At 34.5% G+C, this 25,714-nt stretch overlaps 1 protein-coding gene and 1 pseudogene across 1 annotated transcript; both read right to left on the reverse strand.

Moving 5' to 3' along the window:
* Positions 1-727: 727 nt before the first annotated feature.
* Positions 728-1,928, reverse strand: LOC114309045 (cation/calcium exchanger 4 pseudogene; annotated as a pseudogene).
* Positions 1,929-14,480: 12,552 nt separating this feature from the next.
* On the reverse strand, positions 14,481-18,728 carry LOC114284290 (putative disease resistance RPP13-like protein 1). The gene has a single exon (XM_082912410.1). The coding sequence runs from the start codon at positions 18,726-18,728 to the stop codon at positions 14,481-14,483; it is 4,248 nt and encodes a 1,415-aa protein (XP_082768536.1).
* Positions 18,729-25,714: the final 6,986 nt, after the last annotated feature.

Genomic DNA, 25,714 nt, shown 5'->3' on the forward strand with positions numbered 1-25,714 from the left:
AATTTTAACCACCCCAAATTTTTTTTCTCCCCCCAATAATAATTAAGCAACCAATCCAATTTCCAAATGAGAAGAATATGTTCTCTAACATAAGCATTGTCTGATATGAAAATGAAGTCAATAATTAACCTACAAAAATCTTGAAAGTAAAGAAAGATTGCACTTGCAATTTCAGTGAAACCAACAGAATTTTAACTGAACGCTGCTGACCTCTAGTGTTCAAATTTGATTTTCAAATTTCATGTTTGGTTTGATTTTCATATTATACTGAGAAAGATTGCATTTGCAATTTCAGTGAAACCAATAGAATTTTAACAGAATACTACTTACCTCCGGTGTTCAAATTTGATTTTCAAATTTCATGTTTGGTTTGATTTTCAAATTATACTGAAACAGGGAAATCACAACATAAAAGTAGAGGATGGTAAATTCAAAATATATCATCTTATCTTTGTACAAAACTAGCAATCATAAATCAGAATAAAGCATACAAAAGCATTGCCATATCCCTTTTTTCTTGTAGTGAATTTAATTGTACAACAATTGATTACCCATTTCCAACTTGCAAGTACAATAACTGATCATGATCATGGGTTTTTTTCTTCTCCTAGTCCTTCATGAGAAACAGCTTCAAGATGACAATAATAGATAAGACAAAATACACATCATCATCTTCAAAAATCTTTGTAGTTAACCTGCTCTTCCTTAATATTCACTACATCAAATGTCAACTTAGACCAGCCAATGATATGATTCCCGTGGCACTGATTACCCTAACAGAGAGAAATATCAAGTAGAGAGCAATGCTACCGACTCCAAGCCTCCTTGTAGGACGCATATCATTCCTTGGTAAAACAAGTGGCCAAATGAGATGAGAAATCCCATAGTATAGAAGAGGCTTCTGTCTTGTGGAACAATGTACAAGCCAGGTTTCTCTGACCAGGATTCAAGCAGCATTGAGAGATCCTCAAACCAATAAGTGAGTTGAACATCAGACTTGCATAGCATCTAGACAAGGTGATCTACACACCATCCCCACCATTGATTGCCAATGCAACATTTGACACTAAATCACCCATCGAGTTACCCCATGCCAATAAATTTAATCCAAGGATTGATGGATTAACCCCTAGAATTACACCCAATCCTACCAACAAAGCAACAAGCTCGTTTGCAATCATGTAGAACCAAACGATACTTATCAAAAATCCATCCAAAACCAATGGAAGTAAAAACTTTTGAGGTGGACGATGTGATCTAGTGTACCAAAATGCAAGAACACCTAGTGCACAACCAATAGAAACACCAAGCGTATAAGAAACCTTTCTGCTTTCAGAACCCACAGTCTTGAGTACTCTAGAGAAATGCCAAAAGAATGGGAGCAAGTGAAGCACTGCCTACAACGTAGAGACTTTTGATCAAGATTCCTCCTCAACTAGAGGAATTGTCAACCGGCATGGCACTTTTAAAGGCAACTCCATTATCAAACATAGTTTAGAATAGGAGAATAACGAGTGCTCAATTTCTATGCCATCATCAGTCTAGCCCCACACAAGACTCTCATTATCAGACACCTTAGTTGACTGATTTGAATATATTGCGACATTTGATGCCCACATCTACTGAGGCAATGCACTATGGGATATGATTGTATCACTTTCTGTGTCCATGTCAAGCAAAGTACTATAGATAGAGTCACCCTCTTGGTTCCATTGAGAGAACACACTTCCTTTGACAGGAAGCAACAACGTAACAACATCCAATTTCAACCTCCGAGCATGTTTCCTCAAAATCTCATTCGCAGCAACAACAGATGCATAAACCGCATAACTCAAGACAAATGCGATGGCTCCCCCCACACTCACCTTACAAGCATACAAAATCAATAAAAGTGACACATGATGAGCTGCATGTGGAATATGTGGCATGGGATACACCTCTCACATTGCTCCGACTTGCATCTCCATATAAGTGCAATTACTTTAAGTTATTCACACTTTAATGTATTTTCTTCTATATTTTATGTTGTGGGTGTTAATATTTATATAAGTTACCCTTATATGTGATTTGAAACAAGTTTGCTTGATTTAGGTTGCACAAACTGTTTATAATCTAAAATAAATTCTAATGCTAACCATGTTAGCCGTGTCACGTTCAGATTGATATGATCACAAGTAGGTTAGGTTAGTGTCATGATATTTGACACGTTTAATTAAATGGATCATGTTAGTGTTGGGTGTTTTGGACACGAACCCATGATGACACGACACGACATGACATGATTCATGCCTCACTTGGGATGAGGATATTCTTAGCATGCGTTTGGATCAAGGATTTGCGGGGGATTTGTGGAAGGAAGGAAAAAAAGAAGGGAAAAAATGTATGAAATAGAAGCTAAGGTAGCATTTGGCAGAATTTTAGAATTATGATTTGAGAATAGAGTTGTATTTTGAGATTGTGAGTTTGGAATTATGATTTGAGAAGAGAAAATTTGTTTGGTTATAAGTTTTGAAAAGAGTGTTGAATTGAGTTTTGAATTTTTGATGTGACATATGAAATGAGAAAAGTTGTTTGGTTACGAGTTTTAAAAAGAGTTTTCAAAACTTAATTCAAAAACTTATAACTCATAACCAAATACACAACTCAAAACTCTATTGAAAATTCTATTCAAAACTCAAAACCAAACTCTTTTTAAAATTCAATTCCAAAAAATAATTTGTCATTTTGGTCTAAAAAAATAATTTGTATATTTAAAAAATATTAAAAACAAATATATATATATATATATATTCCAAATAACAGGTGGCGATTGACAATTACAAAAAAAAAAAAAAAAAAAAAAAAAAGAGTACTGTTCCGGTCAAGCGGCCAGACTACCGGGTAGACCAAAAATTCAAAAATTGTCTAATTTACCAAACGTGTTTTCAAAATGTGTTTTGAAATTGATTTGGAATCAAAATTTGAAAACTAAAACCAAACATAGCATTCAAATATGAGGGTGGAAACTTGATTTGAAGCTCACACCTAACACAGTCTAAATTTTTTCACTTCCCTATCTATTTTTCTCCCCCTCCATAATCCCAGAATTCTTAATCTAAACATAGCCTTAAAAGTTTCAAAGTGAAACACTAGAACTAGCAATCTTGATGAGCTGCAATGCATGAGTTCAATGGTTGCCTTGTTGAACTACTTATGGAAGACCTTAATGCCAAAGTTTGGTTCACTTGGACTAAAAAACGAGAAAAAAGAAAAAAAACCAGCAAGTTAGATAGAGTATTAGTTAATAATACCCAATGGGTTCATGTTTTTAAATATCATTGTCCTAATGTTTCCAGTTATCACTTTAAATACCCGAAATTAAATTGAGAAAACTTTTCAAATTCTTGAATTTTTGGATGAAGCATGGATACAAAAAGGAGATTTTTCAAAATTCAACAAGTATCAGGTTCTCTAAGTATTGAGAATGAGTTTAAAATTAAAAGACTTGAGTTTGTACTAAGAAAAGTGAACAAAAAACACTACTCTAACTTCAGTTTGAGAGTCACTAGAAGCAAAAGAGAAACTAAATTAGATCCACGTCTTTTAACTCTCCATATAACCATAAAAAAACAAGAGACCCTTCAACATTATATTAATTCGTTTGTTGCAAAAGAATCATTCCACAACTACAATGCTAGAATAAGATTAAAGTTAACAGCCATAGAATGAGGAATAATACTATCAGCCATTATGACAATAATGGGAAGAAATTAGAATAGATAAATGAGATTAAGGCTTTGAATACACACACACACACACACATATATATGTGGTATAGATATATTATGTATGTCCACATATACGTATTTCGTCTTTTTCCTTTAGCCAATTTTATACTTGACTCAATAGAATTTTTTATTTTTTATTTTTTTTGAGCAGGTATTATGTTCCATGTGCCAAACTAGCATTTTGTCTCAGAACATAACTAAATTATATACAGGATCAGAACTTTGTTCAAGTAATTGTGCTTCTACATCATTTATGTGAGGAAGTAACAAAACATACTCTCTCTCAAGAATGCTTTTGAAAAGTAAATACCATGTGAACATTCAATTAGGCCCCTGTGGCACAGACAAGAAGAAAGTTAAATTCTAATAAATCAGCCACCTAAGCAGAGCTACAAATGAAAATGTGTTGTGTCAAGAGACTTAAAAAGGGCCTAGAACTGTATTGATCCGCAAATTGTGTTGGGTGTGGAAGTGAATGACTACAATGCTAACATTGTCAATCACATTGTAAGCTAACTCAAACCACCAAAAACAGCACTAATGTACAATAACAGTCATCAAATTGAATTACTTTGCACCTACTCAAGTTTCACTTAACATGAAGGATATTCAGACAGATTTTCCATCCAAAGATTTTCACTTTATTCAGAACTTTCTGCAGCCAAATCTTCTTCCAAAATGCCCTTTCAAAACTCGCCTCATCGGAAGAACTGACCCATTTTTCTCTTCTTTGCAAATCCACCCCCAAATGATATGCCGATTAATAGAAAAAAGAATGCCATTTTTAGTAAAGTGCCAAACTAGCTTGTCATCAGTGACCCTTGGGAAAAAAAGGGATTTTACATATAAACTCAGCTTCAAAATCCAAAAAGCACTATGTGATGAGAGCTTCATTGCATTTCAAACATCAGTGCTTTCATTAATAATGGAACAAACTTTAGCATCAGCATGGAATTCGTCTAACTTTCCAAATCATCACACACCAGACATTCAAATCACTTCAAATCCTTTCTTGCAGATTGCACACAGAATCTATTGCCTTTGACGACGAGGGAACTCTCAGATGTGCATGGGTATTGCTGCACTACTATTTTTTAATTTTTTTTTTTTTAAAGTTTTCCCATAACAAACCTCAATATTGTTGTGGAGAGTCCCAAGCATCCTCAAAAGCTACCTACAAGATACGGAAACAAAACCATAAGTTGATAAGAGGTTCAAAGTAATATACATGCACACAATTGTAGTAGAGATGAGAAGGCAAGCGAATTTGCTTAATAACAAATAAATTGAAATTAGCAACCAAACCACGTAAAGGAAAAAGGACCAAACTTCATCATTTTAACTATTATTGTAAAGTCTTAGCTACTCTATCAAGTAAAAGATGAAATGATTGATTCTTCCATATTGCCATTTTTGGAGTGGTAAAATAACTATGGATTGCCCACATGGATTTTGACCAGACTAGATGGCTTACTAACTATCAAATGTAGAATAACATGCAAGGAGAAAGGCTTAAAAACACAAATTGATTTTTTGCAAGGTCTGGAAATTTAAATGATCAAAAGTCTTGCTTAAGAGTCTGCTGGAGGGAGGTTTTTTCAATTATGGAAAGGACTTCTTCTCAATTATCTTGAAATATCTCTTACTTCTTTATCATTTTTTTTTTTGAACCTTAATCCTTTATCATTTTTTTTTTCTGTCTCTTAATCCTTTATCACCTATGAGAGTTTTCTACATTACTGGATAAAGCCTTATTTTAGAATAGAGCATCCAAAGTACTTATCAAGCAAATTTCGGGCATACCTTGACAAGAGGCGTAAAAACTCACAATGCAGTTTAGATGATGAGCATGCATACATCCTAAAGTTTGTTTCCACAACAACAAAGCCATCAGAACAAAAAGGTAATAACAATAGTCAGTACATTTTTCTATTTAAATTTTCAACAAACATAGAAAAAATACAGAAAAGCACAGTTTTACAAATTGAAAATGCAGGTTTGTAACAGACTGGGGAAGTTGTCCTCTTTAGGGTTAAAAATATTGTCGATGCTCATGGAGGTGTGTTTGAATTTGGTGCAGTATGTGCGAACGTACTCATGAAGCAGATGAAAAACAATGTCAACATTCCAAGTGAAATGGAACCACTCATTAGCTCTCGTCTTGGCAATTTCAAAAAAGAAGAAATAATTCGAACTAATACAAATTACTGAACCATTTATTTTGTAGCCATTGGAAACATTATGCAGCTAGCTAATACATCATGCTGCCAAAATATATTCCATGCTGCCATGGGTATTATACATTATGCTGTCTCTGACACTACTATATGTTCTACATAAATGGGACACACTAAATTTTCATGTCCCACCTAAGTCAAAAAAATTGCATAAGTGGAATAAATAATTCTAATTCTATTGAAGTGAAACTGGAAACCATGGTATGGACTACAAATAGATAACATAATGAAATTAAAGACAAGGGAAATTTTGTTTGCCAATTATCTGGAATCGAAGCAGCAATACAGGAAAAATGAAAGATCAAGGGAAAAGGTACCGTCTAGCTTAGATTGTGAATAAAGAACTTGGAAAAAAATATTTTTGCTTGAGTTGGTGACAAGGATGAATTAGAGAACTAATGTATTCCTAAAGTAAAAGTGAACCATCACAACCTACAGAGTAGATTTTGATTGTCATCCGTAGGTAAGTATAGAAGACGATGAACATAGTGACTAAGATTTTGGATGATTGATGAGCTCCACATCTTTAGAGATTGTCACTTATACGGTTTGGGAGAGAAGCATTGTTGTCTTTTAAGGATAATAAAATTCTTCAATCTGCCAGCTATTCATTCTAAGCAAGACCATAAAATCTGAAACTCAAAATTTATGCATAAGCTTGTCATCAGTAAATTTCAAATTTACGAAAGCTAGAACCTGAAACAACTAAAAATTACAATGATAGTAACAATAGAAGAATTATGTTTGAGTGAGTTACTATCATGAAGAGTATCAAAAAGTGATGCTATACTTTTCAATAGACTTCAAAAAACTATTTTACAAAGTTCAAAGCTTGTACATGCATTTTTTTTTCTCCAGAATGAGATGGAATCCATGTTAAATGAACAACAGTAAAATAAAGATTCTCTTAAGGTCCTAACAAAAATGCAAACTCAAAATATAATTGAAACATGGTGCAGAAGTAAAATTTTTCCTTCCATTCAGGTACTTGTAGAACAAAAGTGCAAGGATTCTATTGTTTACTTAAACATGGATGAATTATTGTGGGAACAAGTAGAATTTTAGAAGAATGGCAGTTGATTATGCATGAATTGAGCTCAGGGTGAGTAAAAACAAGGGAACAAACTTGATACAGAAACTTGAAACCAAACAGTCATCAATAGCCACCCCTTTGACAGAATATTTGCTAAACCTAGAAAAAATTCATCTCTTATGCTCTGTTTGTTTTGGCCGAAAATGTTTTTTGGAAAAGTGTTTGTCACATTTTTCGGTGGTTAGTATGATAGAAAATGAAAGTTAAATGGAAAATGTTTTCTATGGTCAATAAAAAACACACCTTTTTGAGTGAAAAATGCTTTTCACTGTTGAAGGTGAAATTTTTTTCCTGAAGTGTAAAACATTTTTTGGTCTAAAGTCTTACCACCACCACCACACTAGCACCACCACCACAGCCGCCACCACCCCCACTGCAACCAACACCACTGCTAATACAACCACTAGTACATTAGTTTCAAGTTGCAATCAAACATAGGAGATCATTTTCTAGAGAAAACATTTTATAGAAAAATAGGTTGCGTTTGGTTTACTTTTGGAATTGTGATTCTAATCAAAAAATTTCAAAATTCATAATCAAAGACACAACTCAAAATTCAATTCAAAAACTATTTTTAAAACTCATAACCAAACACACAATTCAAAACTCTTTTCAAAACGAATAGGGCAATTTTTCCATCAGCACCTATAAATAATACAAGATAAAATAACAAATGAGAATGAAAATTATCCATTCATTATTGTCACGACCCAAACCCGCCCCTAAAAGTTTGGATCATGATCAGCCAGATTACCTACAGCCGTAAACAGATTACAGAGAATTTATAATAAAGGAGCCTAAGCGGAAGCAAATAAAATAACAAAACGTCCATTGAGCAGTGCTTATATGCCTGAATTTAGACATCATGTCATATGCTGAAAGTTTGCATACACAGTTCATACATACAAGTACAATTCATGTAGATATATACAAGAAGTCAGCAACTCAAAGTTATAGGCTCACAAAGTGTCCAAACAAAAGTCAGCAAAAGACTGAACAAACATTTATCATCATAGAAATTCCCAAAAAGACAAAAGGCTCCATTTTGGAGGCTTATCAACGCAGGTCCATCAAAAATGACTCCTGAAGCCGACCTAAGGCTGGTCTCCGACTTGATCACCTACATATATATAAAAATACGGAGTGAGCGAGGCTCAGTGAGTAATAATAATGTAAGGAGGTTAAAATGAATGAGCATGTGTCTTGAGAAATCTATATATATATATATATATAACTTATACATTTATCATTCATGATTGCATTCCAGAACGACCTCGGGCCCACATAAGACGGAATGGCCTTGGGCCCAACATAATATGGAACGGTCTCAAGCCCAACATGGTAACAGCTGTTCTAAACGACCTCAGGTCCAAACATTTCGTATCATAGAGTAGATGGAACATCAACATGTCTCCATCTCCATAGAACGGAACGGCCTTAGGCCCATAATTCATAAGCAATCCGTACCAAACATAACGGCCTCGGACCCATCATATATAACAGAAACAGAACGACCTCGAGTCCATTTCATATGCCATTGTGGGCAAATGCTCAATCATTTCAAACAAAACACAACTTGTATAAAGCATATCATTCATGATCGAAAATACATAAGTCATAACATATCGTTACACTACTACTACTCACAGTGATTTTGGTCGTGCAGTGGTCCCTTCTGGCGAGTGACCTACACATTACACACATCCCACTTAATAAGCAATTCATTCTTTTCTTAGCCTCTTTTACTTAATCATTTTTTTGTTTCATTCAATTTCTATTTATCTTAAAGCATTTCGGAGGGCTTAAACACACTCATTAACAGATTCAGAGGGTCGAAAAGATGAACAAAATTTAATAGTTTTTCCCCCCGTTTTCCGCACGTGTGGAAGACCCCTACCACATCTGCCTTTATTTCAGAACCGATGCTCTGAATTGCCCTGTTTTCCGAACATGCGGCTGTGAGCCCTGCACGTGCGGTTCTTGCCCTGTTTGTGCAGTCCGAAGATTATTCAATGTTCAAGTTCCCAAACTCATTTCTAAGGTTCAATTCAAGAAAATTCACTTCAAAAACATGATATATGAACATACTAAGAATGACATTCAAGCTCAATTAGATCATAGCTTACTTTAATTCCAAATAGAAAACCCTAATTTCCATAGTTCCTTTATTTTCCTTATCTTTTCATGGTGTCCATGCTTATATTTGCTTACATGAGTTCAAATCATGCAAAGACTCAAGATTAGAAAGCAATTTGTCACAATCTAACACAAGACAATTCCAAAATAAAAGAATCAACCCTTTAATTAAACAAACCCAAGGATTCCATGTTCACTTTCATGAGATTTGTGCAGTTAAGATCATAATCCATAAACCCTAACTTTTATGAGTGTCAAAGCTTCCTCTTAAGTGTTGATTTTAACCAATTGAAGAAATATTTAAGGTATTTTAGTTGATTTACACTTAGCTTGAGCTAATTCTTTGAATTACTCTTTCAATTTCTTCAATCTCCAAGCTTTAGGTGAAATTCCTCTTTTCTCTCTCTTTTCTTCCTCTAGCTCTCCTCTAGGAGATATTTTTGTGTTGGAGTCTATGTCTTAAGACTAAGCTCATGTATATATCTCTCGTCTAACTAAGGATTAGCTTATTTGAGTCTAAAGTCAAGCTTAATTAAGAGTTTAGTACAATTAAACCCAATTAATTTGTTACGAATCAAATTTTTACAAAATTTTATATCATGTCCTAAAAATTATGCTAATCATAACTATAAAGTCGATTTCGGTTTATCGTGCCTCTAAGACTTTCAATTTTCAGTCCAAATGTCGTAATTTCAACAGATTTTCTTATAGCCGACAGATACAATTTCATAATCATGTAAGTCATACATTTAAACATGTAATTTCACATCAAGCATATAATCACACATATAAGTAAAGACTTAAAGCATATGAGAGAGTCGGGATGTCACAATTATTAAGGGAAAATTAAGAGAAAAGGAAATATTTGAAAGGAAAAGACAAATAATGAATTGAAAAACAGAGCAGTGTGTTTAATTAATCAATAATGTATTGGTAATTTCAACATGCACAACAAACTGGAACTCTCTTGCGAGAGAAATTCTATTTTCACACATCTAATTAGCTCAGGGCACATCTTTTTTCAATACATTCACTTATTAATTTGATTACCAATTAATTTTCTTAATCCACACACTTAAAGTTACAATTACACCCTTCACTCATAACCATTGTACACACACAACTAACCGTCTTCCTACACACTTTTGATTGACCCTACTTCCACATTGACCCACCCATGCCCTTGAAAAGTTTGGTCTGAAGTGAAATTTCCTCCATTGAAGACTTGCATAGAAGATGTAAGAACTTGAATTTTTAGACAACTAATTAGTTTGTTAATAACAATATTAAGTCAATTAATAGTGATTATTAAATTATTAAATTATAATGTTAATAGCATTATAATTAATACCAATATTAAACTCCTTTAAATAAATTTATTTATCTTTTTGTGACTGTATATAAATACAATTGTGGAAAACTAAATGATTTAAACAAATAATAACTAAGTTAGTTAGAGGATAGTAGGAAGCAAAACATCTAGTGAATAGGTTATATATAAACTGATTTTATTTTGTACACACAAAAAAAAAAAAAAAAGATATGAAATCAGATTTTGGGCAGGGAAATTCGGCCCCCTCCTTTCCAAGAAGGCTGCTGGAGGGCATGCATACATTTACACTCTAAGCCTATACATGTAGGTAATATTTCCCAAGCCAAGAGGAAAAAATAAAATAAAAATAGGCCTCCAAACTCCTACAAATAAGAACACTATTCAGCCATTCTACTACTACGGCTGAGCAAAGAGAAAAAAAAGAGAGAAAGAGTAGAAAAGAAAAAGAAAAAGAGAGGAAGAGGAGAGGGTGCTTGTTGGTCACCATTTCAAAACTAATCTTGAGAATAGTTTGCAAAAGCTCTTGAGGTAGGAATACTCAACCTCTATCATTCCTTAAATATTTTTTTTACTGAACCTATATATTAAATGTATGCAAGAGTATGCGTTGTTAATACATACATAGCAAGAATAGCTCAATGCATGTTTACATTTTGATAGAATAAGAATTTCATGATTATATGATTTTTATTCCTTCTTGCAAGCATAGATTAGATGGTTTAGCAATTGATTTTATCTTCTTACGTGCTCAAACATTTTCCATTATTTGAAATAATCTTGCATGAGAGCAAAATTAGATAAAGTTGATTCACCTATACTTGAAACTTATATTTTCTTCCCTGTTTCAGATTTTTATCGGATGAAAAATGCTCAAATAAATTGAAAATAACTTGGGTCAAAAATCTGTTTTTACTAGGAGTATATATAGGTGTTCTATACGGTGTAAATTTTTTCTAAAATCATTGGACACCATGTTCTTACCGAAATAAATATTTGTTCTAAGTGTTGCTTACAACACAGTAGGAACAGTGACTTCAAATAAGTTCCATTTTCTCTGAAAATATTGTTTTTTTGCACGACCACTTGGGATAGTTAGATATAAGAGTTATCTTTCATTTTCCGCTGATTTCAAAAAAAATGGATAAGTCTAAGAGGAGAAATCGCAATTTTACTAAAATGAGACAGAATCTGTCCAATTTTCTTAGAAAAATTATTTGATCATCTTCCATTGGTTTTTAGTTTTCAAACTCTTCTGTACATATGTTCTAAACTCAAATATCTAGCAAGCCATTCTGACCATACCTCTTTTTGACACTGTTTGAGGCCCCTTTTTATTTTTCAAACACAGAACACCTGTGCTGGAAGTTGCTGTAACTCACTGTCCCAGAAAACAGTTTTCTTCCATATTTTATTTCTCCATTTTAAAATCATTTTTAGCCCTGGTATTCTCTCAAAATATTTTCCTAACTCAGTTAACTAGTACCAGTTAAAATATCGTAATAATTGAATTTCGTTTGATATGGGTTTCATTAATTTTAGTCCGATCATTCAGTGCTGAAAATAAGAAGTGTGGGAAATTCTAAGAAATTTTGTGATGACTCCTAAGACATTTAGTAATACTTATTTTGGTTGTCATACATGGTTGTGTTGTGCTATATAAACCTTATGTTACTATGGTTTTCAAACTAGAACTCGCACATGCATCAAAATGTGAGTTTGACAAAGTAAAGAAACACGAAATTGAACATATGCATTAAAGTTTAAAACTGATGGGGTGAGCCCAGTTCAGAGTCTTGCGCAAGTGAGTTGCGAACCCTAACATGGCACGGGAAGGTATTTCGGCTCTTATCGGTATAGGCGATATAAGGTTGGTGGTGCGGGTGTCACAACATATATTGTTCCCTTGGGGCAGACCGTGATGTCACGACTCGAGTACGTAACCCTGGTGCGTGGGCATCATTGGTAGTTACAGCAAGTAACATTTGAATATTTTACCAAGGGGGAGTCAGAATTGCCTGTGGCCATTGTTTAGCGGTTGAGTGGAAATAATGCTCCACGGGGAGTTACTTAAACTCACTCGATAAACTAATCTATGTGAATTATAAAGAAAAGTTGGCATCTTCCTTATGATGAAATACTGCTTCTGCTTGTCATTGTTCTTATTGTCTATTGTTATTATTTCAACTAATAGCATTCTTGTTATGCATATTAAACACTGCTTGTTACTCTATTACTACACAATATTCATTAACTGTGAGTATTATTATCGGGGTGGGTATTTCGGGTTATAGTATCTTATTGAGCTCGTCGCTCATTGGCATTCCCGTTGCCCTGGCATTTTATGTCCGGTACCAAAGAAACTGAAGGAAACACCGAGGTCTTGGAAGGCGACATTCAGCCTTGATTAGCTTGAAGTGTGCCCATGTCCCATGAACCATTTTTTTGAGTTTTCTAGTTTTTCTCTAGGTTTCTTTTTTATATTTGTGTTTTTCTTTCATGAATGTACTAAGACTAAGTTTTAAGTTTGATTGGAGTTGTAATTTAAGAACTTTTGGTAGCGTTTGGTGGAGTTTTCTAAATATGATTTGAGAATAGAGTTGTATTTTGAGTTTGTAAGTTTTGGAATTATGATTTGAGTGTGGAAATTTTATTTGGTGAATGAGTTTTGAATTGAGTGGAAAATTTTTGATGTGACATGTGATATTTGATACAAAAACTTACAACTTATAACCAAACACACAACTCAAAATTATATTCAAAACTTATAAAATTCCAAATTTTTTTTTATTTAAAATATAAAAAATACCAGGTGCCAATTGTTAAAAAAAAAGCACTATTCTGGTCAACTGACCAGGCGCCCGGGAGGATGACTGGACGTCCGGGAGGACAACTGGTTAGCTCAAATTTTCCCACCTTGGAAAGAGTTGTCAAAAGTGAGTGTGGAATTAATTTTTGAAAATTGTAAACAAACAACACACTCCAATATAATGGGTAGAAATGTGTTTGGAGAGCTTCTCCAAACACAGCATTTAATTTCTATTTTTGTTAATTAATGGAAGATGACAAACTTGGTGGTAACAATGATTAGAAATTCTTAATTAAGAAAATTGATTTTAAGTTTTAAACCTTATTATAATGTCCGCAAATTTTGGGGCGTCACAAAAGACCTCCATTAAATCTCCATTGAAGACCATTGTAAATCCTCCAAAATAGTGTTGAATGTAAGAAATCTTTCTATTTTCTTATTATATTTATTATTGCACTTATAATTTTCGGATCTATGTGCACTCTATTGGCATAAAAGATAGGTTATTTCGGTCTATGTGCTCTCTTTTTTTGAAGCAAGGTAGCACCTCCCTCAGTGTTGCTACCCATTCAAAATCAGAGCATCACAAATCCATTGTTTGTTGCAGAGACCAAATTAGATATTAGATTTCAAGACGGAGACGCTCGAGGGCAGACTACCTTGCCCTAAAAAATAAAAAAAATAAAAAAATAAAGCATCCTAGTTGCTAGTCAAATTGGTTTAAACTAGTTTTTCCTACCTTCTAACTTCCAATAATAAAATGAATATTAATAAGAATAAAAATAACAATTGACAGAAGCTCATTGCCAAGACCCATCCGGTCAAAAAATTAAATCATAATTTTTAAAAGATATGAATAAGAAATTTTTCTATATAATATTATAGGTATTGCTGGATGTCTATTATAGTCATCTTTATTTAGAATATAATTGTCATTGAATTTATACATTGAGCTAATTAAATTTTTCCTCTTACGATTCAAAAGAAATAGATAGTAACCTCTCAATTGTGATGAAAATCTAAGATGATATTGATAATGAAAAAAAAAAATACAAAATAAAAATGGTATGACAGATTTTGTGTTTGTTCGTTTGTACCTTGCAGTAGGCTACCTAAGATCTACATTGGGAATGTATTGGATGATGGGCCAATATTCTTCTCCCTTGTCACACTTCTGTTTCAGTATTGGATTACATCGCCCGATGTCCAGTGACAAAAGCGAGGGAGGCAATCCTTGTTCTGGAAAGGTCGCAAGCTCAGGGCAGTTATAGATCGATAGAAGCAAAAGAGAGGGAGGCAACCCTTCCTTTGGAAAGGACGCGAGCCTAGGGCAACCCCAGATTTCAAGTGTTTGGAGAGAGGTGAGGTTTTGAAACTCCTCATAAGAGAGTCTTTCCAGATTTGGGAACTGGAGGATGGTCAAATTGAGAAGAGAGGTGGGCAGGAACATCCCTTCTTCTGGAAAGGACACCGTATCTCTCCACGGCCAATCTCGGCCTTGAAGTTGGAGTGTCGTAAGAGAAGAGAGTTTGTACAAACCCCACTTTAACGGAAGTGGAAGTTGACCGACGTCGTCCCCTCTCAAATTCCCGATTTCAAGTGAAGTGATGTTGGTGGGGAAACTCCCTTCCTTGACAAAGTAGGAGACCATTCCTGCTCTGCATTTATATAAACACAGCTTTTGAAGCGAACTGAGCTGGTTCATGTTGTTGTTGTTGTTCTCATCATGACCACCAAGTGACAGGGGCTCCAGATTATAACAATAGTTTATCTGCAATTCACTGAGATTCCTGAGATTATTGGCTTCAGGTAAAGATTTGAGACTCCCACAAAATTCGATACAAATAGTTTCAAGAGATGGACAGTCAATTTTGATCCCTTCCGCTACAAAAAGTGACTCTAGATTTTCACACAACTCAATCCCAAGTTGTTTTAGTGTGGATGGTAGCCCACCTCTTGACAATAAGTATGTGAGTGATGCACATTCAGAAACCAGCAACTCTTGCAGATTACTGAGTGTCATCAACTCGGGTAGCGACTCCAGAGCATCACAATTTGAAACCCTAAGTTCTCTCAGCATAGATGGCAAACCTTTCATTGGAAAAGAGATAAGACTTGCACAATCGTGGATTCTAAGCACCCCAAGAGATGTGTATGTGTGCAGATCTTGTGGCAATTTCTTCAGCATTCCACACTCTTCAATTGTTAAATACTCGAGTCTCGTCATGCAAGGCAGCCCCTCATGTTGCTGCTTTTTCCAACCTTCTCCTCCTTTTTCTTGCTCTTCTTCAAACAAGCAAACGACTTTAGGGCAATGAGAAATCTTCAAATGGCAGAGGGAAGGGAGACATACTTGTATTCTCACCTTATTCCGCCACAATGTTATGAGTTCTTGGCAGTTACTAATGTCCAATTTCTCGAGTCCCATCAAATCTTGAGTAAACCATGTCGGTAGGAATGCCAGTTTTTCAATATCAGAAATGCTCAAGGCAGTTATTGAAGTCAAATGGTTAGACATTTCATTAGCCAGTAACTCTTCATCAGTTGCGCTTGGATCACAGAGGGAGTTGAGAACTGTAACATGGCTTTCTCTTGGGAGAATAACATTATTCATTGACAAGGACGCAAGTGATGGCTGAACGAGGCTCGAAACATCAATCAACAACTGCGGACAACCATCAATTTTGAGAGAATTGAGACAAGGAAGATCATTTGGTAATCTTCCAACAAGTTTGGGACAATTTTTTATGGAAAGCTCACTGAGATGACCGAACGGCTGAACTCCCTCTGTTTCAAAAGCAGACCATTCCTCCCATTCTGGCATAAACTCAAAGCTCAGTCTCTCTAGAGAGGGGAAAGGTTTGGCACCACACTGCTGCCCATAGAACTCACAACCCAAGCGCTTTATTGCACTCATTCCTTCAATGTAAAGGTCTTTAAGCAAGGGTAGTTGTCCAAGTGGTGGCAAAGATCTGCAACATTTGCTACCTTTTAATTGCACGGACACCATTTTGGAGAACGAAACATCTCCAACCCAGTTTGGAAATTTTGTACTGCCATACCATCTGATGGTGAGTCGTTCCAACAATTTGAAAGGTCTCATCACATCTAGCACATCCCTCTCAACTATGTCATTCTGTGAACGGTGAGATTTACCCCATTCTAGTGATAACTCTTTTAACTCCTCCTTAGACATAAAATTGGCCTCCCTTGCATCCTTAACACCACTGACATTCTCCAGTCTTGATATGTGTATTGCCCCTCGAATGTGCGATAGGTTTTTCAACTCTCCTATTTTACGCCCACAATCTTTACCCACCATAAAATTTGACAATGTTTGGAGATTAGTTAATTTACCTATATGTAGCGACATCTCTTCTGATGACGGAATATGCACTCCAGTCATGTCAAAATGGCGCAAGTTCACTAGCCTCCCTATGTTTGGAGGCAACTTCCGAAGTCGACGACAAAATTTCATAAACAAGACTTGTAAATTGTAAAGAGTTACTACCGTGTCAGGTAACCTTGTAATCCCAGAACAGGATACATCAAGGTACCTCAAATGCTTTAGATCTCCAATGGAATCTGGTAGTTCATCCATGCTATTATAATGTAAACGCAACTCACGTAAGCATTTTAACTTTGGCAACAAATCATGAAACAAGTACCTCGTTGCATGGAAACTCAGTGGAAAAAACTGTAAGAATGTTCGTAAGCATTTGGCATCATCAAAAACTTTAAATTTTTTGATTCCATCAATGTAGCTACCAACATAAGATGCATGTCGAGCTTTGACAGAAATCTTGCTCTGCCTGCCACCTTCTAAATTATTTTCCAACCTAAAACATTTGTCCCCTGCTACATCTTGAGCCAAATCATTGATGAGGTCATGCATTATGAATAGGGATTTGTTACCACTTAACGGTTGAAAAAATGATCTTGACACCAATTCGTGAAAATACTTGCGGCCTAAATCTTCCATTTGGTCTCCACCTTTTGGTTGCTCAATTAAACCTTCAGCCATCCATAGCAAGACTAATTCCTCCTCCGTGAATCCGTAGTCCTTTGGGATAATTGCACAGTAGGAAAAGCACCTCTTCAACTGGACAGGGAGATGAAGGTAGCTCAATTTCAATGCTGTGAGAATGCCACTTTCCTCATTCCATATATTGCTGTTTAGTATCTCTTTCCATTCACATTCTTCTTGTTTACAGCACAATAAGCTGCCAAGAGCCCTCGCTGCCAAAGGTAAGCCTCTGCACCTGTTCTCAACAATTTTCTTACCAATTGATTCCAATTCTTTGTATTCCTCAATATTTCTGTTCTGAAATGCATGTTGGGAAAAGATTAACCAACAATCGCCATATGATAAGTTGTGCAAATTGTGATATTTATCCATTCCCATCTGCTTTGCAACACCTCTGTCTCGCGTTGTCACAATGATTTTACTTCCAGGTGCTCCAGCTCCAAATGGGGATCGTAACAAATTCCACCCGTCACGTCCATAGTCCCACACGTCATCTAGGACAAGCAAAAACTTTTCCCCTGCCACCGTTTTGCTAAGTTGAACTTGAACCTCATTTAAGTTACTAAAATTACATGAACCGTGAGTGAACGACTCGAGAATTGCCTTTGTTATCCTCGTAACTTCGAAGTCATCAGATACACATACCCATGCTTTTAGATTGAAATAATTTTCCACTCGGTCATCATTGTAAATGTGCTGAGCTAGTGTAGTCTTGCCAATCCCACCCATTCCTACAATAGGAATTACATCAAAAAGGTTTCCAGCAGAAGCATCCGCAAGCAGCAATTCGATAATTTGCTTGATGTCTTCATCTCTGCCATGAATGTGAGGCTCCTTCAAACATGTAGTTTGTGATCTCTGCCGTAAATCTGTAGACATCCTCCCAACAAGTCTGTTATCTAAACCAAGTTCTTTTCCTTTTGTAGCAACTTCTTGTAATTGACTAGTAATCTCAATTAGCTTTGACCCATTTTTTAAATTGAATGGAACAATATCGGAGAGGCGTGGAAACTTAGCTGGTCTTCTTTTGATCGTCGTCTCGTCTGCCATTAGCTTCCTTTCGAGATGGTCAGTGGCAAAATCATCCAATATGTCATCTGCATCGTAAGCCAAATGGTAAACCTCTTCAAGCCACTTTTTGATATCCTTGTGGTATATCTGTTTGTTCTCTGCATCAGCCAACAGAGTCTCTAAATCCTCTAATGCCTTCTTCAGATTGTGGATGCCAGTGCCAACGTCCACTGTGCTCACTAAGTTGCTAAAATAAGAGGACAATTTATCAACCATAGCTTGTATGAATGGAGAGATAAAGATCCCAAATACATCCATGGTGTTTGTTCTGAAAGAAGGAAAGGTAAGAAATTGAAGAACAGGTTTACGGCAAAATACAGATAAACAGACTTTGGTGGTAAAGGTAAGAAATTGAGTCAAAATGAAGCAATACACAGATCAAGAACAGGCAGAACCTCTACAAGCTTGGAACAACTTTGGCAAATAAAAGATATGAAAGGTAAGAAACGAAGCATACAGAGATCAAAAACATGCTGAAACGAAGCAAACTTCAAACAACTTTGGAATTATGAAGGATATGAAAAGCCAGAAACTCTTCAAAAACAAAGCAATACAGAGATAAAACAAACAAACAGTTTGAAGAAGCTCTGCAAATGTGCAGTAGCTGAAGATTGTAAGTTTTGACCAAAAGCAAATAAGTGGTGAAAGAAGGGTTATGAAGAAATTAGAAATCAACAATAATGGAGTCTCATCTCATTGGCCATTTCACCAGTTTGTTTGCTACCTACTTTTTTATTAATTTCTCTGTATAATTGGTGGATGTGATCAGGAAGAGATAGGAATAGAGAGAGACAGAGAGGCCGGCCTTTTATGAATAATGTTTAATATTGCTGAATTTTTATTCTCCTTGGACTTCTTGGCTTCTAGTCTTTTTTTATTTTTGTTTTTAAAATCATTTTCTAGTTCTTTTATGGGATAGGTACAGATGTAAGAGTATGATAAAGCATAGGCTCACTAACCATCTATATTCCATCACATGTGCCTCTATAATAATCAAATTTCTGAAAAATTAAACATTTAGTTGTGTTTGGTTCATGGATTTCGGAAAGGATAGGGAAAGGAAAAGGAAAAAAGTAGGTGAAATGTCAATAAAATATACCTATATTTTATTGAGTTTCACGCACCTTTTCCCTCTCCTTTTTCAAATCTATCTTCAAATCTATTAACCAAACACATCATTAAAAGTTGGCAACCTTCCTAGATTTGAGCTTTGTGGTTTGAGTGTTCTATTTCAAAAATTTATTAGTCACCTCACCTAGCGGTTTATTAAAAATTTAATTAACAGTTTTACCATTTTGTTTCAAAAAATACATCTGAAATTGTCAACTTTTTTTCATTTAGTATTCGATTACACGCCAAGCCAAACAAATTGCCCCTTTATTCAGAATTAACTTTAGTACTTGATGCATTAATTTCAAATCAAGGAGTAGTAATAGTATTCACTGAGATCTCTCATGGAAGTGGTGAACTTTGCTGGTCAAACTATAAAGGTATATATGATCATAATTTTTTTTGAAAATACTGTCTTGAAAAGTAAAAAAAAGAAAGAACATTTAGCGATAAACTTTTTAAAATGTCACTTATAAAAGTATATTCAGGGACAAAAATAAATTCGTACGAAAAGGTTTATTTTTGTGACGAAAATTTTGGTTCCAAAAGCATAGTAATTCATTATGAAATTTTCAATTTCATTGCTAAAAGTACAACAATGACACTTTTGGCAACTAAGATAATTTGTCCCTAATTGTTTTCTCTCTAATACGTAAATTTGTTGTGGTGATGACCAGATATGGGCAAGTTCGGATCAAGGGAAGAAATTAGTCATAGCATATAGATTTTGTGGAGATTATTAGAATCCAAATATTGAGAGGTGCTCAAAGCTGTATGTGGATCTTTCCGAAACAGATTCATAGGTTGCCACTATATGTGGATCTTTCCGAGAATCTACAATTGAGGTGGGTTTTATTTTATGTTTCCAGAGAAAATAAAGTTGTAGTTTTCCAGCGTTGATACTTGGTTAAATCAATCAAATATCCTTGGAAACCCATTGGATACACTAAATGCAAATTGTTTGGACATAACGAAATGAAATGCTTTGTCGGAAATAAAATGAAAAGCAGTGGAAAGTGAAATCAACAAATGAAAATCCTGAAAAGGAAGAGTGGGTCATTATTACTTAGAAAATAAAATAAAAATAAAAAATTGAAATCGAGGAAAAGATGGATATTGGGGAATGCTCCGACACTGTTTTCGAAGAAATTTCAAAGAAAAGGGATTGTCAAATGCAAGGTGCTATTAGGTAGGCCTCTCATTTTGTCACATTGATGATATTTATTAGGACCTATAGGTTAATTAAACAATGTGAACAAAATGATTAGCTTTAAGGCAGATTAGAAGGGGAATGATGCATATTAATAAATGCTTTCCAAATTGAGAACACATTATAGAAATGCTTAGGAAATAGTTTAATTAAATGATGCTAATTAATGAACCAAGCTTACAACTAAAAGACCTGTCAAGAATACCCATACCTGATTTGAAAACAATAAACAGAGAGATGTTTGGAAATTCATAAATGAGAATAAAATGAGAAAGAAAGAGATACTCTTACACTGTTTTCTTTTACTTCCCTTCCACAAATACCTCCTTAAATCCTTTATCCAAACACAACTTAAAAGTTTCAAAGTTGCAAACCTCTGAACAATTATTACTTGCAGAGTTGAATTTCTGGATAATAATATGAAGTCCTGTTTTGTATCCCCCCTTGGGATGAAGATACTCTCAAAGAAATCGAAGATGATTTCTTGGCCCCTATAGGTTCAGATCATTGTCCTCCTGTTGTTACTTTGATGCCTGGCATTGAATTGAGAAAAACTTTCCAAATTCTTTAGTTTTTGGATGAGACATGGGAATATCAAGCAGATTCTTCAAATTTTTGAAAATTCGAATAGTAACACATTCTCAAGTGTTGAGAAATGAGTCCCAAAATTAAAAGACTCAGTCTGGTTTTAGAGAGTTAAGCAAACTGCTCTAACTTCAGCTTGAGAGTGATTTAGCTCGCCATATAACCATAATGAACATGAGGGCCTTCAGCATTATATCAATCTCTATTTTGCAGAAGAATCATCCCACAAGTTGATAGCCATAGAATGAGGAATAATATTCTCAGCCTATACGACAGTAATGGAATGAAATTAGATTAGATAAATGAGTTTAAGGCTTTGACAATATGTATGGTGTAGATATATTATGTATGTCCACATACATGATATATGTATTTCTGTCTTTTTCCCCTAGACAATTTTATACTCGACTCCATAGTTTTTTTATTTTACTTTGGCAGGTATTATGTTCCAAGGTCCAAACTAGCATTTTGCGCTGCGAACATCTACTAAACTGAACACAGAATCAAAACTTTGTTTAAGTAAATGAGTCACTCAATAGTTGTCCTCTCTAGAACAAAAATAAAAATAAAAATAAAAATTAGCATTTCAATACAAAAATGGAACCACTCAATAGTTCTCATCTTGGAAATTTGAAAGGGGGAACAAATACTGAAAAACCATTGAGCTAAATCATTGATGAGGTCATGCATAATGAATAGGAAATCGTAATCACTTGAGGATTGAAAATATGACCTTGATACCAATTCTTGAAAATTCTTGTGACCTAAGTCTTCCATTTGCTCTTGACCATTTGATTATTCAATTAAACCTTCAGCCATCCATAGCAAGACTAATTCCTCCTTCCCAAATTCGCAGTCCTTTGGGATAATTGCGTGGTAGGAAAAGCACCCCTTTAAATGAGAAGGGAGATGAAGGTAACTCAATTTCAATGCTGGGAGAACGCCACTTTCCTCATTCCATATATTTCTGTTTAGTATCTCTTTCCATTCATGTTCGTCCTGTTTACAACGTAGTAAGCTGCCAAGGGCCTTGGCTGCCAATGGCAAGCCTCAGCACCTATTCACAACAATTTTCTTACCAATTGATTCCAATTCTGGGTATTCCATGATATCTCTATTCTCAAATGCATGTTGGTAAAAGATTAAACAACAACTATCATTTGATAATTTCTTCAACTTGTAATATTCAATTGATGTTTGTAATGCAACATTTGTGTTTTGTGTTGTCACAATAATTTTACTTCCAGGTGCTCCAGCTCCAAATGGCGATCGTAGCAAATTCCACCCATCATATCCATAATCCCACACATCATCTAGGACAAGCAAAAACTTTTTTCTTCCAGTGTGTGTTTAAGTTGAACTTGAACATCATTTAAGCTGCCCAAATTACATGAACGATGAGTGAACGACTCGAGAATTAACTTTGTTATTCTCAGAACGTCGAAGTCATCAGAAACACAAAACCCATGCTTTCAGATTGAAATGCTTTTCCACTTGGTTGTAATTGTAGATGTGCTGAGCTAGTGTAGTCTTGCCAATCCCACCCATGCCTACAATAGGAGTTACATCAAACTTTTTTGCAGTAGGTGCATCCTCAAGTAGCAATTCGACAATTTTCTTGATGTCTTCATCTCTGCCATGAATGTGAGGCTCCCTCAAACATGTACTTGGTGCTATTGGACATATGTTTGTAGACATCTTCCCAACAAGTTTTTTTTTATCTAAACCAAATTCTTTTCCTTTCGCAGCAATTTCTTGCAATTGACTAGTAATCTTTTTTAGCTTAGACCCATTTTTCGAATTGAACGGAACAATAGAGAGTCGTCGAAACATAGCTGGTCTTCATTCCATCATCTTCTCCTCTGCCATTAGCTTCCTTTCGAGAGCTTCAGTGGCAAACTCGTCTAATATGTCATCTGCATCATAAGCCAAATGGTGCACCTCTTCTAGCCACTTCTTGATATACTTCTTGTATATCTGTTGGTTCTCTGCATCAGCCAACAGAATCTCTATATCCTCAAATGTCTCCTTCAAATTCTGGATGCCAGTGTCAATGTCCTCTCTGCTCACTAAGTTGATTAAAAAAGAGGAGGCCAATTTATCAACCATAGCTTGTACGAATGGAGAGATAATGGTCGTTAATGCATCCATGTATTTTATTGTGAAAGAAGGAAAAGTAAGAAACAAAGCAATATTGCTATCAAAAGCACGTTGAAGAAGCTCTGCAAATTTGGAACAACTTTGGTGGGTAAAGGGGATAAGCAAGGCAAGAAACAAAACAATACAGATATCAAAAACAGGCTAAAGAACATCCGCAAAATTCAAACAACTTTAGATGATGTGAAAGGTTATAAACTGAGCTAGAATGAAGAATACAGAGATGAAAACGAACAGTTTGAAGAAGCTCTGCAAATGAGTAGTAGTTGAAGATTGTAAGTTGTCAAAAGCAAATGAGAACGTGATGAAAGAAGTGTATGAAGCAGAGTCCTCCCTGATCTACTTTGAAATCATTAAAAAAATAAATAAATAAAAATAAAAATAAAAAAAGGGAGTCAAATAATGGCATCTCATCTCATTGGCCCATTTTCCAGTTAAGTTGTTTGCTAATTTTATTTTATTTTATTTTATTTTTTATAGGGTAAATTACAAATACACATATGAAATTTACTTAAAATATGATTTGTCCTCTATAATTTTGAAAATTACATCCCACTCCTTGAAGTTTCAATTTCATAACAAATAATTCATTTTATTAATAAATCATCAAGACAATAAATAATTTTTAATGATGTCATAAATTTATCTTAATTAATAATTTGGATAAGAGTAATTTTATTATTGTATAGGAGCTCAGGAATTTTATTTTTTCAATTAATTCTATTAAATAAAAAATTCTAATAATAGAATATTTGTAATTTTACAAACTGTAAAGATAATTCATATTTTAAGTAAACTTCAAGAATGTATTTATAATTTGCCATTTTACCATTGTTTTTATTCATTTATCTGTATTTCAATGGGCATTCTAGCATGACTATCGATAGAAAATAAAAAGGAGTTGTTAGAGAGTCTCAATCAATCTTAATGCCCATATAAATGTAGTTTGTAAAGTTTAAGCATGGTTGGTCAACACTAAAAGGAGTGGGTAGAGAGGCTTTATCAATCTTAATGCCTATATAAATGTAGTTTGTAAAGTTTAAGCATTTTTTGTCAACACTACATATAATTGGTGGATGTGGTTAGGAACAGATACCAATAGGAGAAGTTATTCAAAACACTAGCCCTCACCACCAGCGGCACACTGCTTCCACAAATCAACCACCACCGTAGTTTTTTTTTTTTTTTGGCATAGACCACCACCGTAGTTTACTAGCTCTGTTTCTCTATCTTTCAAACGTTCTTGTGTGTAAGAAAACACACTCCATCACATATTTTTGTCACAATCCAATTTTTGTTTTTGCTTTATAGATTAAATTCTGGATTTTAATTATTTTTTTGTTGCGTAACATGTTATGTAGAAAAAAAGAAAAAAAATGAAAAACAAGGTGGATTAGATTCATAAGCAAATAGAAGAGTGGAGTGACGATTGACGCTAAACGAGAGGAAATCATTATGAAGACAGGAAATGGCTGCAATGCAATAGATACATTTCAAAGAAGTTTCTCAGTGCCTTGGATGTTAAAGTTGTTTGTCCTGGTTATATTGACAAAAAGGCCAACCTTTTGTTTTCATTTGTAAATCTTGTGCTCATTTTCTGTCAGTCTGTTCAGAAAATCATCAAGAATGTGTTCTTTCTTGTGTAAGAAAATTGAATCTTTGATTGTGCTTTTTAAAGGTTATTTGCAAATAACCAACATATACATGCACATGCTGGTATTAGGAATAGCAACCGAATTAATGATTCAATTATAACTTAAATTTGTTATAAAATCCAAGATTGTAGTTGAAGTTAATACAATTTTTTTTACTACTGTAATATCTTTTTTTGAACAATAAATCTAGTAAATCAAGGTTCATTCATTGTTGCTTGTGGGTAGGTAAGTGTGAGTGCCCAAATTTTTTATTTTTTATTTTATTTTTTGTTTTTTTCTTTCTTTCTTTCTTTCTTTATTTCCAGTGAGACAAGCAGTTGTGCAACACTTCTCAAGTCAAACACTGAGCAAAAACCACATAAGTTATTATTAGATTTGCAAGGAACATGCATTCTCTAATTGACTTTTTTTTTGGCTAATTAAAATCTACAAAAAGACAAAATAAGTTAAAATAGTTAATAAGATAAAATATCACATCAAACCTATAATCATTTCACTTTTTCTCTCACAAACATTACTTTTAATTA

This window comes from Camellia sinensis, chromosome 2, assembly GCF_055761805.1.
Source record: "Camellia sinensis isolate YWXY chromosome 2, ASM5576180v1, whole genome shotgun sequence".
Classification (NCBI taxonomy): domain Eukaryota; kingdom Viridiplantae; phylum Streptophyta; class Magnoliopsida; order Ericales; family Theaceae; genus Camellia; species Camellia sinensis.